The sequence below is a fragment of the Bactrocera tryoni genome, chromosome 4 (genome assembly GCF_016617805.1).
Source record: "Bactrocera tryoni isolate S06 chromosome 4, CSIRO_BtryS06_freeze2, whole genome shotgun sequence".
In the NCBI taxonomy this organism is placed as follows: domain Eukaryota; kingdom Metazoa; phylum Arthropoda; class Insecta; order Diptera; family Tephritidae; genus Bactrocera; species Bactrocera tryoni.
Genome location: NC_052502.1, coordinates 60,617,621 through 60,635,226, shown reverse-complemented (window position 1 = coordinate 60,635,226; position 17,606 = coordinate 60,617,621). Strand labels below are relative to the sequence as shown.

Genomic DNA, 17,606 nt, shown 5'->3' with positions numbered 1-17,606 from the left:
CCACCGGAACAGCACATTTAAGCAGTTTCATCTTTCCATTTAAAAGCATCGCAGTACTGACATTTTTTATTCATTGAGCCAATAACAATCATAAATATTTTAAATTGATAATTAAATGTACTCTAAAAGGCATTTAAAACGCCTAGTGAATAAAAAATTAAATAATTTATATAAGAAACAAAATAATAATACACAAAATGAAAATGATGTGAAAAGTGTTAATGAAATTGAAAGTGATACAAGCTCTAAAGAAGTTTTTGAAGAAGTTGAAAGTGGTACAGGCTCGAAAGAAGTGATAGAAGATTTTTGTTTGCCAGCTGAACCACTTTCAAAACAGTTAGCCATTTGGGCAATTGAAAACCGAATAACAAGGGCCGCATGTAATAGTCTTCTTGCAATTTTTTTTTTGTAAAATAATATAATATTATACACTTAATTATAGATAAATAAAATGGCGTCACATAACTTTTTATTCAATTCTCTCGGTAAGTTTATCTCTTGCAAATATTTTTTCATAACTCTTTAGCACATTTTTTTCCTAGAATGCGGAAGTTCTTCAATTTTAAGTGGAGAAAATATCAATGTGTCCACCAATACTTCCCGAAACACCTCCTCCTGGCAGAAAAACATGGAACAAAGGAAGCTAGAGGAAATATCGGCGCAGAACACTACACTCCTGGAGCGGATTATTGACATATTGCAACCGAAGAAGATTGAATTAATGATATTTCCTATTAAAAACATAAATGATTTAGCATCTACAGAGTCCTTGCTTTTGAATAAGCCTGAGGCAGAAATTGTGAGTATGATAAAATACATTTGATAAGATGTTATTAAACAGTTTGAGTTTATTATAGGAGGCGTATCTGAAGCAAAAATTTTCAAAGAGGCCCCTATCAAAAATTTTGGATGAAGTGATTGCGGAGTCCCTGCTCTTAAAAGTGAATTGGGATGGAGCCAAAAAAAAAGTTGCATTGAAGAATTATGCACTTTTCAATAAATTTCTTTACGGTAATACATAATTTAAATTCATGTCATCTATTTTTTTAACAAGTTTAATTTTTAGAGGCCTTAATGATGATTACTCATACCCTGATTTTGAGGCAAAGATCAAAAAGGCGTTTCTCAAATGTAAGGCTCAGTTCTACAGGAACACTTATAATATAAAAAAAATAATAGATTTCATGTACATTCATTTAATTAAAAAACTTTAATAAAAAATAAAATTATAAAAATTTGTTTTTGTTAAAATAATTGCAGGTTGAAAATAATATAGGATTTATCATAGAGATTTCCTATAGTAATAATCATAGAGATGTCCTTTAAGATTAATCATAAAGATATCCTATAGTAGTAATCATAGAGATCTCCTATATTAGTAATAATAGAGATCTCCTATATCAGTAATCATAGAGATCTCCTTTAGGAGTAATCATAGAGATCTCCATTAGGAGGTTAAAAGGAGTACTCGCGTTCCAATGACATGCAATGTTAAAAACGAGTATACAATTTTACGTGTATTTACACACGAGTATTAGGAGTAATAGGGAGTATAGGATATCTCCTAAAGGATTAATCCAGGAGGTCTCAAACGATCATCCTAAAATCTGTGGGTAGGTACATACATATGTACATGTGTGTATGCTTAGTGTACATACACTTGTGTAAATATGTATTTTATTATTATCAACGCATTGATATTTTACAGCTATTTAGATTAGTGCATCTAACGCACTTATACACATATGTACATACGCTTGATACTTTCTTATTGTACAAAAAACAAGCTTTATCAAATATTTCTTACCACTGGTGGGGGAAAATAAATGATAGTCAAGTCTTGTTCTGTGAGAACTATTTCATTCTACGAGAACTATTTTAGTCTGATTTTATAAAGTACCCTATGTTATTGTATTTATATACAATTTTAAGAACTATCTTAACTATCTTAATATATGTGTATGTGTGCATGTTCATATGTATGTATCACATTGTTTATGTTACATGGTATGGTGTTGTTTTCAAGTGCACATGCACATTTGTATTCAATTGCCTAAATGCATATGTATCTTAGGTAAATATGTGATCTTAAGTAAATATGTTAACAAACATTGTTAAGTGCATACGTATTGCATTTATGTAGATGCATACGTGCCTCATATAAATGTATGTATCCTTAACTGGAAGTTCAAATGGAACTGTCACAGTTCTTGTTACACATTTAGATCTTATATATAAAATAGTAATGATGAATGCTATTATCAAAACTAATGATAGCGAAACGTGACCACTTACGTGATGAAAATTTATACCTTTCAATTTTATATTTTCTGTTTTGAGGAGTTATATTTGCTGTTTAAGATGTACGATATCTTTGGTATTGTTTATTAATGTTGAATCAAAAGGTTTTATTTGTAATTCTGGAATATCTTCAATATCTTTAACCCAAGAAGATGATAACAATTCTTTATTCATTTCAGATTGTACGTGATGAGACGCTGTTAAAGTTACTCCTTCATGTCGGGCTGTGAATCCTTCTCTTATTGTCATAATGCCTTGACTAGGGATTTCCATATGCAATTGTTGATTATTATCACATTCCATTATCCAAGGAATGTAATTCCCTTGAGGTTGTCACCCACCTTGCATCGATTTGAATAATCTTCATTGGCCAATGATGTTCCCCTTCTCGCAACCATTTTGGACCCTTCCACCATAGATTGTGTTTTATTAGTTTATTCGCCAGTACCCCTCTGGATGCTACATCAGCTGCATTGTCCTTTGTTCCAACGTGTTGCCATTTCGCATTGGAAGCAAGTAATTTGATTCTACTCGTGTTCTAATAAATCTGTCTTTACTTTGGCAATTATTTATCCATGCTAAAGTTATAGTTGAATCGCTCCAAATCGCAAATATTTTCATTTCTCTGTTGATGACTGTTTTTATCCTTTGCAGCAATTTAGCAAGTAGGTGAGCCGCGCATAGTTCCAGTTTTGGTAACGTTTTCTTATTTTTAATTGGATTCACTTTAGTTTTACCAGCAACAATTGTTATAACTGATCCAACTTTAGTATATACAACTGCTGCATAAGCTTTCTCTGAAGCATCTGCGAATCCATGTAGTTCAAATTTAAAGTTGTTTTTAGTTTCAAACCATCTAGGAATTTTTATTAAATTCTCGTCAAGTAATTAGTCCTAGTTGAGTTTCATCAACCAAAGTTTCTGTATAAATAACTTTTCTATAACGGTTATTCAGTGGCGGATTTGCCCTAAGACCCAGTAGGCCCGGGCCTAGGGCGGCAAATCGTGCCAAAAAAATCACTGATAACAACAATATTAACAAGAAATAACTCAAATGCAAAGTATCTTAACTGTAGTCTTATATAATCTTCCTAAATCACTATTTTTGCGAATCAAAGTATAAATAATTTTAATAGGTTCTTAGGTACCTAACCTATTGTTATTACGCGCGTGCGGTGCGTCGCGACGCTGCCGCGATTTCTTTTGAAAACCGTCTACAAATATTCAAGATCCTATTATTGACCCAAGTGACGTTCTAAGTAGTAGTGGCGTTCCGTCAACTGATGATTCCGCAGTGTCTAAAGTGTCTTCAAGTGAAAATATTTTGATCAATGTGGCAATTATATCAAAAGAACAAGCCGAAGATATCCCACTCGTACCAGGAGTGGCAGGAGTAGGAGTGAAGCCAAATCCTCCGGACCAGGAGCTCTACGAAATCAACGACGATCCAGCTAAATGGACAATCGACGAGTTCACGCGTGATCACATTTGTAAGAACGGAGCCAATCAAAACATCCAAAATGATTTTCCCAAGAGTAAGCGCATTTACAAAGATAAAGCGCGACAGTTGTCGAGACATTTATTCGATCGTCAGCTTCTAAATGGTGAAAAAGATCCGCGAAAGTGGCTAATTTATTCCAAAAGTACTGGATGTGTTTTTGTGGTCCTTGTTTGCTTTTTAATGGCGGGGAGAGTCAGTTCGACAAAAAAGAAGGTTTCAATGACTGGAAAAATTCATATCATCGAGTGTCAACTCATGAGAATTCGCCTACTCACAAATTATCTGTTCTGCGTATGAAAGAACGAAGCAACGTGTTAGGTCGCATTGACCGCGCATTAACAATGCAACTAGATGAAGAAATAAATTACTGGAAAAACATTCTGAAAAGAGTAGTTGCATGCGTAAAAGCACTTACATCACGTGATTTGCCTTGCAGAGGACACGACGAAAAATTTGGATCAATCCACAATGGAAATTATTTAATGTCCTTAGAGCTTATCGCCGAGTTCGATCCGTTCTTAGCTGAACACATTACACGTTATGGAAATCCAGGCTCAGGATTTACGAGTTATCTTTCTTCAACAACATGGGAAAAGTTCATTCGACTTATGGGAAACAAAGTTTTGAAAACAATTGTAATGGAAATATTAACAGCAAGATATTTTTCTCTGATCATTGACACGACATCGGTAGACCAGCTCACTTATGTAATAAGATATGTCCTGCCTAATGGATCACCTGTAGAACGGTTTTTCAAGTTTATTCCAAACACAGGCCACAAATCACAACAAATGACAGAAGCTGTTACTTCAACATTAACTGAATAGGGAGTTGACATTTCAAACTGCCGCGGGCAATCATATGACAACGCAGCTAACATGTCAGGCAATTAGAACGGACCACAAGCTAAAATAAAGGAAATTTCACCCCTTGCCGACCATGTTCCCAGTTCAGCACACTTGCTGAATTTAGTAGGTGAATGTGCAGCTGAAAGCAGCCAAGAGGCTTGTTCGTTCTTTTCTCTACTCCAAGAGTTATACAATTTCTTTGCAGCGACAACTCGTTGCGTTGGGAACTCCTTCAAACCCATTTCACCGTCAAAAGTCTATCAACGACTCGTTGGTCAGCTCGTGCAGACGCATGCAAAAGTTTACGCGAATCCTGGAATGAAATCCATAAAGCGCTAGTCACCATCGAAAATGACACACAACAGAAGAGAACCGTTATAAGCGAAGAAAGAGGTATTCGTTTGAAACTGGAACGTTTTAAAACGGCCCTCATGGCTGTTTTTTGGGGATATTTACTAGATCGCATTAACGCCACAAGTAAAAAACTTTAGAGTGTGGAAATTGACATTACCATTGTCATAGAACTGTACGAGGCTTTAATACATTTTGTTGGTGAAACAAGAGAGAATCTCGATGATTTCTAAAAAAAGAGAAAAAACTGTCCTTCGTACTGGAATACGAAAAAGATGTTCGACGCAATCGAAAGCGTAAGCCGTTTTCTGGCGAGACAAATACAGGTGAAGAGATGCAACAAAAAAAATGGCCCTGAAAATTTTAGAATAAATACTTTTTTAGTAGTAATTGATACATTGTCAGAAGAACTGAAAAGACGTCGGGATGCTTATAAATTATTATTATTCTACTGGCTTGGAAGAAGATTTTACAGAAGAATGTCTTCATTTCATTTCTCACTGCAGCATAAAAAATGAGGAGCGAAAGATGCAGTCAGTTTGTTGAAATGGTTACGAACCGAAGGTCTTCAAACCATTTACCCAAACGTGAATATTGCTCTTCGTATGTGTGTGTGTACACCTGCCAGTAACTGTACTGGAGAAAGATCGTTTTCTTGTTTGCGAAGAGTGAAAAACTATTTACGCACAACAATGACGGAGCAGAGGTTAAACGATCTTGCTTTGCTTAACATAGAAGCTGATTTTTTAAGCAAATTGGATTGCGAAGATTTGGTTAATGGTTTTGCTGCGCTTAAGTGCAGACGAGTTTTGTAACACATTGTACGAGTAAAACATTTATTTTATTAAAAACAAAACCTAAAACCATTTTTAAATGTTTTATTTAAATGTCCAATCATCCCTGAAATCTCGGAAAATATTATAAACTAACTTTATCCTCTAGCTTTTAGTTAAACAATTTTCTGAATCAATTAAAAGTGGGAATAAAGTAAATTCATGAATTATGTCTTTAGTCTATATTGATGGGTGCTGAGAAAGGGGCGGCACATGGCCTGGGGCCTAGAGCGGCTAGGACTGCAAATCCGCCACTGCGGTTATTGGTGAAAGCCATCCCATTGGGTCGAAAATTCGCGCTAAATCAGACAAAGCTTGTCTTTTTGTCTTTTTGTAACTAACATGTCTTTGATAGGATCCCATTGAATACCCAATGTCTTTATTGTTTCGTCCTCTGCTATTTTTATTACTTCATTTGCGTTATTTACCGGAATTGTTGCTATGATTTTACTGTTGTTTGACATCCACTTCCTTAAGTGAAATCCATATTTTTGCAATTGTTTCGATATTTCATACTGAATGGCCTTACGTTCATCTATTGAATCTGCTCCTGTCATTAAATTGTCCATGTAGAAGTCGTTTCTAATGATGTTTGAAAGCAAATAGTTGTGGGGCTCGCATAATTTGGTAATTTCTTGTAAAGTTCTCGTTGCCAAGAAAGGAGCTGATGCTGTCCCATATGTAACTGTTTGTAGTTTGTATTCTTCTATCGGCTCTCCTTTTGTTTCTCTCCACAATATACGTTGGTAATCTTGATCACTATCTGTTATTTTAATTTGTCGAAACATCTTTTCAATATCACTAGTTAATACATATTGCCAAAGTCTCCATTTGATTATAATGTCAAATATATCTCTTTGAAGTCTCGGTCCTATGAAGAGGATGTCATTTAAACTACTTCCATTTGTAGTTTTTGCAGACGCATCGAAAACTACTCGTAGTTTAGTCGTTCTACTGTCTTCTCGAATCACTGCCACATCAAGCAAATAGTATTTTCCGCATTTATTTTCACTTGCTTTTTCCATGTGGCCCATTTCTGAATATTCTTTCATAAATTGTGCATATTGTTGTTTTAACTCGTTATTTGTAGCCAACCTTTTCTCAAGATTAAGAAACCTCGCCATAGCTTGTTTGCGAGAATCGCCTAATTCTTTTTTTTGTTTAAAAGGTAGAGTTACGACAAATCGATTATCTCCATTTCTTACTGTTGTTTTTTCAAAAATTCTTAGGCATTCATCATCATCTGCTGTATCTGCTGGAGTTGTGGTGTCTTCTATTTCCCAAAACTTCTCCAATGTTGTGGTAACCGCTGCTAAAATGATATTGCTTTTTCTCGGTTGTTGCAAAACTCCCGACAATATCCAGCCCAATTTCGTGGCTTGACCTAGTATTCGATCCTTTTTAAATATGCCTTCTTCTACTATGTCGGCATATATGTCACATTCAATGACAATATTGATTCGATCCGATTTATTGAAATTGGGGTCAGCTAAAGTGTAGTTTTTCAATTGTTCTACATCCCATTTAAACGTTTTGTCTGGTTGAGCACTCGCTAATTTCGGCAAAATTAGTGCTTCGACATTGTATGCCGTGTTGCTTACAAAACTTGGCTTGATTTTAATGTTGATTTTAAATTTGGACACTCCCACTGTGGTATTTCCTAAACCTTGCAGTTCAGTTACTTTTCTTCTTCTTGGTAAATGAAGTATTTGAGATGCTTCTTCGGAAATAGTAGTTTTATGGGATCCTTGATCGATTAGAGCTCGCAATGTCACATACTCTCCATTTGCTGCCTTCACCCTTATCTGTGCTGTTGCTAGGAGTATCGCCATTTCCGAATGTTTCGTCATCATTGCGGAAGATATTTTTGTGACATTTTCTTCACTTCCTCCTTTTCCTTTTTGGAATTCATTGAAGTGCAATAAATTATGATGATTTCTTTCAAACTTATTGCACTTCTTCTTATTATTACATTTGCCTTCATATACGTGATCAAGGCAAATGTAGCATAGCTTGTTGTTCGTTATGAATTTACTTCGATTCATCGTAGTCAATATCTGAAACTTTCTGCATTCACCAATTTGATGCCCAGGAACCTTGCAATATACACAATTTTTGTGCCGCTGTATAAAATGTAGGTGTTCGCTGTGGCTGCTTTTGATTATTCCATTTAGCTGGTTTTCTGTCTCGTATTGCTTCTAGAGCTTGATATTGCTGCTCCAGAAAACTGAAGACGTCGTTTTGCTCGTATAAACGTAGACTTTCTTTGTCTAGTTTTCGAACCACTATCCGAGCTATGATGGCTTGTTCGTCATTTAAATTTAGATTTAGTCCCTTTAATGCATAAATGCATTCTTTGGTAGTATCTAACAGCTGCTTCATGCTTGCTGCACTTTCTCCATTTGCTGCCGGTTGATCAAGTAGTCTGCCTACTTGTGCTGTGAATTGTAGCCTTCTATTCTCATATCTTTCCTTGAGAATTTGCCAAGCATCTTCATAATTTGCTTCTGTTACTGGTAGATGTTGAATTAATCTACCAGCTTCTCAACCTAATGATGTCTTCAATCGGAACATCTTTTCCACTTCAGTAAAGTGCTTCGAATCATGCACCAAACTTTAAAAAAAAATTGTGGAATGACGATCATTGTTTCATTTCTCCATAAAACATCGGAATTTTAATATCCTGCAGTTTAATATTAGAACACATTGTTTGTGTTGTAGTATTATATTTTTTTAATTTCTCCGCTATTCTTGCGGTGATAATTTTATAATCTTGCCGAAATTCATCTATTTGTTCCTCGATAGAGTCTTCAGTTGTTTCTACTAATTTGTTATTTTGAGTTTCAAAATATGCTTCTTCAACATTCTCAAATTTTAAGTATTTCAAGCTTGATTTTGAATTCTCTCATTTGCTCGAGAGAATTCAATTCATGTACAGATTAAGACAGTCTTTGCTTAAGTCTGTACTGTGAGAGTTCACTTTTGACTCTGGTTTTCTTTATTAAAATTTCTTCCCTCAATACATTTCTTAATTCTAATTTCTTAACTATGTATATATGTATATGTGTGTATGCTTAGTGTGCATACACATGTGTAAATATGTATTATATTTTTATTGCATTTTTGAGATACCAACGCATTGATATTTTATAGTTTTTTAGATTAGTGCATCTAACGCACTTATACACATACGTACACACGCTTGATACTTTCTTATCTGTTGCTTGTGTGCATTAATATTTCGAGTATGTATATTTTGTATTTTAATATTAGTATTATGTATACTCTAATTTATGAGTTTTCTTTTATGTGCAATGATTTTCACATTTTTATGAGCAAGTCTCATATTACAATTTTGTTGCTTACCATTGCACTTGACATTTAGTGGACTGTATATACTTTTTATTTAATTTATTGTTTACATGTATATTTTTATGTATTAATGTAGTTGTGTCAAAAATATAATTTTGTATATATAATTCTATCTTAAGGTTACAAAACTTTCATGTTCATATCTTTATGAACATTCTGCCAGGGGCCAAAGTTGTATCTTAACTTTACTTGTATATTATGTTTTATTATTAATATTTTTTAATTATGTCTAACTGGAAGTTCAAATGGAACAGTCACAGTTCTTGTTACACATTTGGATCTTATATATAAAATAGTAATGATTAATGCTATTATCAAAACTAATGTTAGCGAAACGTGACCACTTACGTGATGAAAATTTATACCTTTTAATTTTATATTTTCTGTTTTGAGGAGTTCTATTTGTTGTTTAAGATGTACGATATCTTTGGTATTGTTTATTAATGTTGAATCAAAAGGTTTTATTTGTAGTTCTGGAATATCTTCAATATCTTTAACCAAAGAAGAGGATAGCAATTCTTTTTTAATTTCAGATTGTATGTGATGAGATGCTGTTACAGTTACTCCTTCATGCCGGACTGTGCATCCTTCTCTTATTGTCATAATGCCTTGACTAGGGATTTCTATATGCATTTGTTGATTATTATCACATTCTAGATATATCATTGCTTTGCTAAATAATTTGTAAAGCCACCGATTTTGAGAAGATAATTTTATCCAAACGTTTTCATTTGTAGAAGGTTTGAAATCACATGCTTCATTTTCTAATTGTTTTAAAGCTGCTACTTCACATGAATTATCCGTCGCTGATTTCCAAGCTAAATTTCCAGGACATTGTTAATGATTCTCTGAGTTAGTAGAACATTTATCTAGATCTACTTGGTTTATAAGTGAATATTGATTCAAATCAAACTTGTATATTAAATATTCTGCCTTTATTTCTGGAATAATCATATTCCCTTTGTAATTTATTGGAAGTGGATTTAATTTATATACGTTTGAGGGTTCATACAATATTAAGGGAATTTCTAGGTTTACGACTAGCCGTGAATCAACAATTAAACCTTTAGCAGTCATGGATTTATAAATTTCTTTTAATTCGTTACCCGATTGTCTTCCAGGTAGTATTAATTTGTGTGGTAGTTTGTTTCTAATAAATTCAATTTCTTTATTAAGTTGCGAAGGCTTTAATAGTTTTGGCATTATGCGACCATGATTTATGTCAATTAGAAGATTAATTATTGAAATTTGGATTTCTTCACATTCATCCATAACTATTCCTATTGAAATGGTTAATATTTGAAACATCTAGGTCATTCGTTCAGCATTTTGATCTTTTAATAGTTCGTTATAAAATTTATTAAGTTGTTGATTCATTTTCTCAAAATTACGGTTAACTTCATCTGTTGTCTTTTTTAATATATTTATGGTAGAATCAACTACCGATGACTGCCTTTTAAACAATTTTGCTATATCTTTTTGGTTGTCGAAAATATTTCTAATATTTGATTCCATATTTTCTCGGTCATCAGCATCCATAATTCCGAATAATATATGGTAAATTGAACCAACGAATTCGAATGGTGCTCGCTTTTTTCTATTTTGTTTTTTTCATAAACAATTCATTATTTGCTTTAAGACTATTATATTTGTCATTTAAAGTTGCAGTAATCATTATGCAGGCATCTTCGTAATAGGTCAATATTTTGCATTGATTTTCAAGTCTGTTAATAAATTCTTGTATTTTGTGCATCCGATCATAATAAGTACCTAATTCGTAATAGACTATTAAATTCCATTTTGAATTTATTATGTCCATTTTACTAATCGGTTCCAAATATATTGCTGTATTATTTTTTAGCTTAGTCACTGAAGCTCCTGATTTAGATGCATCATTAATATATAATGACTTAGTTTGTGTTGCTAGCATGAGTATCGTTAAGAACCACATCATCAATTTGCTTGATTTACTCGGTCGAGTTCTGAGGTTGCAGTATTTTTTGTTATTCTTGAAGTCAGAAAACTTGTCACATGATTTGCTTCCTCTGCTCTACTGCTGTTTGTTACCTCCAGTGGGCCTAATTTGTGAACGGGCCGTTTAAGTATGCCATTTTGTAATTTTAGAGCTACAACTCTTATATTTCCATCCTTTCCCGGATGAGTTTCAATATTTTTTCCTAATGGCCATTTGGCTGGATGAGTTTCTTCATCTTTAATAATAACTATTTGTCCTTGTACGAGATTAGCTTGTTTGGTTTTCCATTTCATGCGTTGTTGCAACATTACAACATATTCGCTTTCCCATCGTTTCCAAAAGTCTTTTTTAAGTTTTTGTATTAATTTCCATCTATCTAATGAACCTATTTGGTTATCATTAATTGCTTCAGGACAATCTATTATTGAACATCCTATTAAAAAATGGCCAGGCGTTAAAACGTCTATATCGCGTTCACTATCTATCGCACATAAAGGTCGTGAATTCAGTATTGCTTCAATCTGTGATAGCAAAGTAATCATTTCTTCAAATGTCAATTTAGTTTCGCCTATCACTCTTTTTAAATAATATTTCACCGACTTCACTCCTGCCTCCCAAATTCCTCCGAAGTGAGGAGCTGCCGGGAGCCCGAAATGCCATTGAATTTTATCTGCTTCTAATATGGGAGCTACGGCTGAATTATTTTTTGATTGCCATTTTAAAATCTCGGTCTAATCTTCTACAAGCTCCGACAAAATTTGTTCCATTGTCCGAATATATATGTTGACTTTTACCTCTTCTAGCAAAAAATCTTTTCAAAGCAGCTAGGAACGCTTCGGTTGTTAAATCACTTACTGCTTCTAAATGAATAGCTTTTGTTGTCATACAAACAAATACAGCTATATATCCTTTAAATGTTTTTTGTCCTCGTCCTTTTGAACATTTCATATGAATCGGTCCTGCATAGTCTATACCAACGTGTGTAAATGGAATTGACATAGATACTCGGAATTCTGGAAGATTTCCCATTAATTGTTTTGCTACTTCTTTGCGGTAACGTACGCATCTACTACAAGTTCGAATTGTCTTTTTTATAGAATTCTTCAATCCAACAATCCAGTAATTCCTTCTAATCATTGATTCCATTAACTTGTTTCCTCCATGTAAAGTTATTTTATGAATATTTTCAATTATCAATGATGACAAATGTGACTTATTTAATATTATTGGGTGCTTTTGATTGAAATTGAAGATTTGAATTACCCAATCTACCTCCTACACGAAGGATTCCCTTATTATCCAAAAATTGATTTAAGCTTGCAATGCTACTTTTATGATTAATTTCTTTTTTTTTTATTTCTAAACTCTGAATTTCCTCTCTAAATTGTAATTTTTGCTGATATCTTATTAACATTTCTTCAGCTTCCTTCATTTCAGATTTAACTAAGTATTCAGGGCATTTTTCCCCTCTCTTATTCTTTTTACAAATCATAAAATATAAGCTACTACCCTTATTAATTTGCTTAAACTAAGAATATTTAAGTATTACCTTATCCAAGAAATGTAATTCCTCTGGGGTTGTCACATACGTTGCATCGATTTGAATAATCTTCTTTATTGGCCAATGATGTTCCTCTTCTCGCAACCATTTTGGTCCCTTCCACCATAGATCGTGTTCTATTAGTTTGTTCGCCAGTACCCCTCTGGTTGCTACATCAGCTGGATTGTCCTTTGTTCCAACGTGTTGCCATGTCGCATTGGAAACAAGTAATTTGATTTCTTCTATTCGTGTTCTAATAAATCTGTCTTTACTTTGGCAATTATTTATCCATCTATAGTTCGCTTCAGGATCCCTTTATTGTTTCGTCCTCTGCTATTTTTATTTTTTCATTTGCGTTATTTACCGGAATAGTTGCTATGATTTCACTGTTGTTTGACATCCACTTCCTTAAGTGAAATCGATTTTTTTGTATTTGTTTCGATATTTCATACTGAATGGCCTTACGTTCATCTATTGAATCTGCTCCTGTCATTAAATTGTCCATGTAGAAGTCGTTTCTAATGATGTTTGAAAGCAAATAGTTGTGGGGCTCGCATAATTTGGTAATTTCTTGTAAAGTTCTCGTTGCCAAGAAAGGAGCTGATGCTGTCCCATATGTAACTGTTTGTAGTTTGTATTCTTCTATCGGGTCTCTTTTTGTTTCTCTCCACAATATACGTTGGTAATCTTGATCACTATCTGTTATTTTAATTTGTCGAAACATCTTTTCAATATCACTAGTTAATACATATTGCCAAAGTCTCCATTTGATAATAATGTCAAATATATCTCTTTGAAGTCTCGGTCCTAGGAAGAGGATGCCAATTAAACTACTTCCATTTGTAGTTTTTGCAGACGCATCGAAAACTACTCGTAGTTTAGTCGTTCTACTGTCTTCTCGAATCACTGCCACATCAAGCAAATAGTATTTTCCGCATTTATTTTCACTTGCTTTTTCCATGTGGCCCATTTCTGAATATTCTTTCATAAATTGTGCATATTGTTGTTTTAACTCGTTATTTGTAGCCAACCTTTTCTCAAGATTAAGAAACCTCGCCATAGCTTGTTTGCGAGAATCGCCTAATTCTTTTTTTTGTTTAAAAGGTAGAGTTACGACAAATCGATTATCTCCATTTCTTACTGTTGTTTTTTCAAAAATTCTTAGGCATTCATCATCATCTGCTGTATCTGCTGGAGTTGTAGTGTCTTCTATTTCCCAAAACTTCTCCAATGTTGTAGTAACCGCTGCTAAAATTTTATTGTTTTTTCTCGGTTGTTGTAAAACTCCCGACAATATCCAGCCCAATTTCGTAGCTTGACCTAGTATTCGATCCTTTTTAAATATACCTTCTTCTAGTATGTCGGCATATATGTCACTTCCAATGCCAATATCGATTCGATCTGATTTATTGAAATTGGGATCAGCTAAAGTATAGTTTTTCAATTGTTCTATATCCCATTTAAACGTTTTGTCTGGTTGAGCACTCGCTAATTTCGGCAAAATTAGTGCTTGATTTTAAATTTGGACACTCCCACTGTGGTATTTCCTAAACCTTGTAGTTCAGTTACTTCTCTTCTTCTTCTGGTAAATGAAGTATTTGAGATGCTTCTTCGGAAATAGTAGTTTTATGGGATCCTTGATCGATTAGAGCTCGCAATGTCACATACTCTCCATTTGCTGCCTTCACCCTTATCTGTGCTGTTACTAGGAGTATCGCCATTTCCGAATGTTTCGTCATCATTGTGGAAGAGGTTTTTGTGATATTTTCTTCACTTCCTCCTTTTCCTTTTTGGAATTCATTGAAGTGCAATAAATTATTATGATTTCTTTCACACTTATTGCACTTCTTATTATTACATTTGCCTTCATATACGTGATCAAGGCAAATGTAGCATAGCTTGTTGTTTGTTATGAATTTTCATTCATTCATCGTAGTCAATATCTGAAACTTTCTGCATTCACCAATTTGATGCCCAGGAACCTTGCAGTATACACAATTTTTTTTGTGCCGCTGTATAAAATGTGGGTGTTCGCTGTGGCTGCTTTTGATTATTTCATTTAGCTGGTTTTCTGTCTCGTATTGCTTCTAGAGCTTGATATTGCTGCTCCAGAAAACTGAAGATGTCATCTAGGCTTTGTATGTCCTTACTTTTTTTACGTTTTGCTCGTATAAACGTAGACTTTCTTTGTCTAGTTTTCGAACCACATCCGAGCTATAATGGCTTGTTCGTCATTTAAATTTAGATTTAGTCCCTTTAATGCATAAATGCATTCTTTGGTGGTATCTAACAGCTGCTTCATGCTTGCTGCACTTTCTCCATTTGCTGCCGGTTGATCAAGTAGTCTGTCTACTTGTGCTGTGAATTGTAGCCTTCTATTCTCATATCTTTCCTTGAGAATTTGCCAAGCATCTTCATAATTTGCTTCTGTTACTGGTAGATGTTGAATTAATCTACCAGCTTCTCAACCTAATGATGTCTTCAATCGGAACATCTTTTCCACTTCAGTAAAGTGCTTCGAATCATGCACCAAACTTTAAAGAAAATTGTGGAATGACGACCATTGTTTCATTTCTCCATAAAACATCGGAATTTTAATATCCTGCAGTTTAATATTAGAACACATTGTTTGTGTTGTAGTATTATATTTTTTTAATTTCTCCGCTATTCTTGCGGTGATAATTTTATAATCTTGCCGAAATTCATCTATTTGTTCCTCGATAGAGTCTTCAGTTGTTTCTACTTATTTGATATTTTGAGTTTCAAAATATGCTTCTTCAACATTCTCAAATTGTCTCTCAAGCTTAATTTTGAATTCTCTCATTTGCTCGAGAGAATTCAATTCATTTTCTTGAATTTCATTAAGTGTGTTTTGCTCGACGTTGATATTTTCTTTCAACGCCAGAAGCAGCTTCAGGTGATTCGACCTGAATAGTTTGTGGCATAGATTCTATTTGCCCTTGCTGCTCACTGCTGACAAACTTTCGGCAGTACTTTCAATTCTAAATTCAGAATAGAATTCTCCATTGTTTGCATTACATGCTCGTAGTAATTCTTCGCAATGTATTCCTCTGCTTCTTGACTCTTCTTAGCCATTATTTTGTTATGATTTGCAGTAAACTCTTTCATAACAGTCTGAATATGATCCATATATTCCAGACATGAAGCCTTTCTTATCATTCCGCTCAGAATTTTCTGCTCCTCCAACGCAACTAGATCGCCTAACTCCTTCTGTCGTGTTAGCAAATTCTTCATATTTGCTTCTTTATAGTTGGTTTTTGTAGATATATATATGTATATTTATATTTTTTTTTAACTTTTACGAAAATTAATTTTTATAACTACTTATATAGCCTTTGCTATTCCGGCTGACATTTATTTTTATTTGGCTAAGTAATGCTCTTTTTCTATTAAGAGGCTTCTAGTACTTGCACTTGCTCGATTCTTTTTCAAAAAGACGACCGAAGGCCAAAATGTACAGAAAGACACTTCTTTTTAATCCGTACTGTGAGAGTTCACGTTTGACTCTAAAGTTCTTTATTTAAATTTGTTTCGTCAATACATTTCTTAATTCTAATCTCTTAACTAGGTACATATGTATATGTGTGTATGCTTAGTGTACATATAAATGTGTAAATATGTATTTTATTTTTATAGCATTCTTCAGATACCAACGCATTGATATTTTACAGCTATTTAGATTAGTGCATCTAACGCACTTATACACATACTTACATACGCTTGATACTTTTTATACTCTCGCAACAATGTTGCTAAGGAGAGTATTATAGTTTTGTTCACATAACGGTTGTTTGTAAGTCCTAAAACTAAAAGAGTCAGAATAGGGTTATATATACCAAAGTGATCAGGGTGACGAGTAGAGTCGAAATCCGGATGTCTGTCAGTCCGTCCGTCCGTCCGTGCAAGCTGTAACTTGAGTAAAAATTGAGATATCATGATGAAACTTGGTACACGTATTTCTTGGCTCCATAAGAAGGTTAAGTTCGAAGATGGGCAAGATCGGCCCACTGACACGCCCACAAAATGGCGAAAACCGAAAACCTATAAAGTGTCATAACTATGCCATAAATAAAGATATTAAAGTCAAATTTGGCACAAAGGATCGCATTAGGGAGGGGCATATGTGGACGTAATTTTTTTGGAAAAGTGGGTGTAGCCCCGCCCCTACTAAGTTTTTTGTACATATCTCGAAAACTAATATAACTATGTCAACCAAACTCTATAGAGTCATTTCCTTCAGGCATTTCCATATACAGTTCAAAAATGGAAGAAATCGGATAATAACCACACCCATCCCATACAAAGGTTATGTTGAAAATCACTAAAAGTGCGTTAACCGACTAACAAAAAACGTCAGAAACACTAAATTTTACGGAAGAAGTGGCGGAAGGAAGCTCCACCCAGGCTTTTTTTTAAAATTGAAAATGGACGTGGCGTCGCCCACTTATGAACCAAAAACCATATCTCAGGAACTATTTGACCGATTTCAATGAAATTCGGTACATAATATTTTCTTAACACCCTGATAGCAAGTACGAAATATGGGTGAAATCGGTTCACAACCACGCCTTCTTCCAATATAACGCTATTTTGAATTCCATCTGATGCCTTCTCTGTATAATAAGTATATACATTAGGAACCAATGATGAGAACGGAATAAAACTTTACGCAAATACGGTATTTCAAAAATATGTAAATGACGGATAATGAAATCTCGATTATCATTTTATCATGCGAGAGTATAAAATGCTCGGTGACACCCGAACTTAACCCTTCCTTACTTGTTTTTTATTATTACCGTTTCTTATTTACTTGCTAAACGATATTATTTATTTATATTTTAGTTTGAAAGTCGAAATTATC

At 34.0% G+C, this 17,606-nt stretch overlaps 1 protein-coding gene and 1 pseudogene across 1 annotated transcript; one reads left to right on the top strand and one right to left on the bottom strand.

Annotated features, from left to right (window-relative positions):
• Positions 1–17,606, bottom strand: part of LOC120774636 — a 77,056-nt pseudogene that overhangs the window by 27,581 nt on the left and 31,869 nt on the right.
• Positions 472–1,202, top strand: LOC120773509. The gene is made up of 3 exons (XM_040102461.1): positions 472–799; positions 858–1,011; positions 1,067–1,202. The coding sequence occupies exons 1-3, from the start codon at positions 629–631 to the stop codon at positions 1,165–1,167; spliced, it is 426 nt and encodes a 141-aa protein (XP_039958395.1). The 5' UTR covers positions 472–628; the 3' UTR covers positions 1,168–1,202.

Bases quoted from the DNA above. Each gene is read 5' to 3' on its own strand.
- LOC120773509 (XM_040102461.1), top strand. From the start codon at position 629: ATGGAACAAAGGAAGCTAGAGGAAATATCGGCGCAGAACACTACACTC. The intron at 800-857 runs GTGAGTATGATA...AGTTTATTATAG, and splicing joins ATAAGCCTGAGGCAGAAATT to GAGGCGTATCTGAAGCAAAA. The intron at 1,012-1,066 runs GTAATACATAAT...TTTAATTTTTAG, and splicing joins TTTCAATAAATTTCTTTACG to AGGCCTTAATGATGATTACT.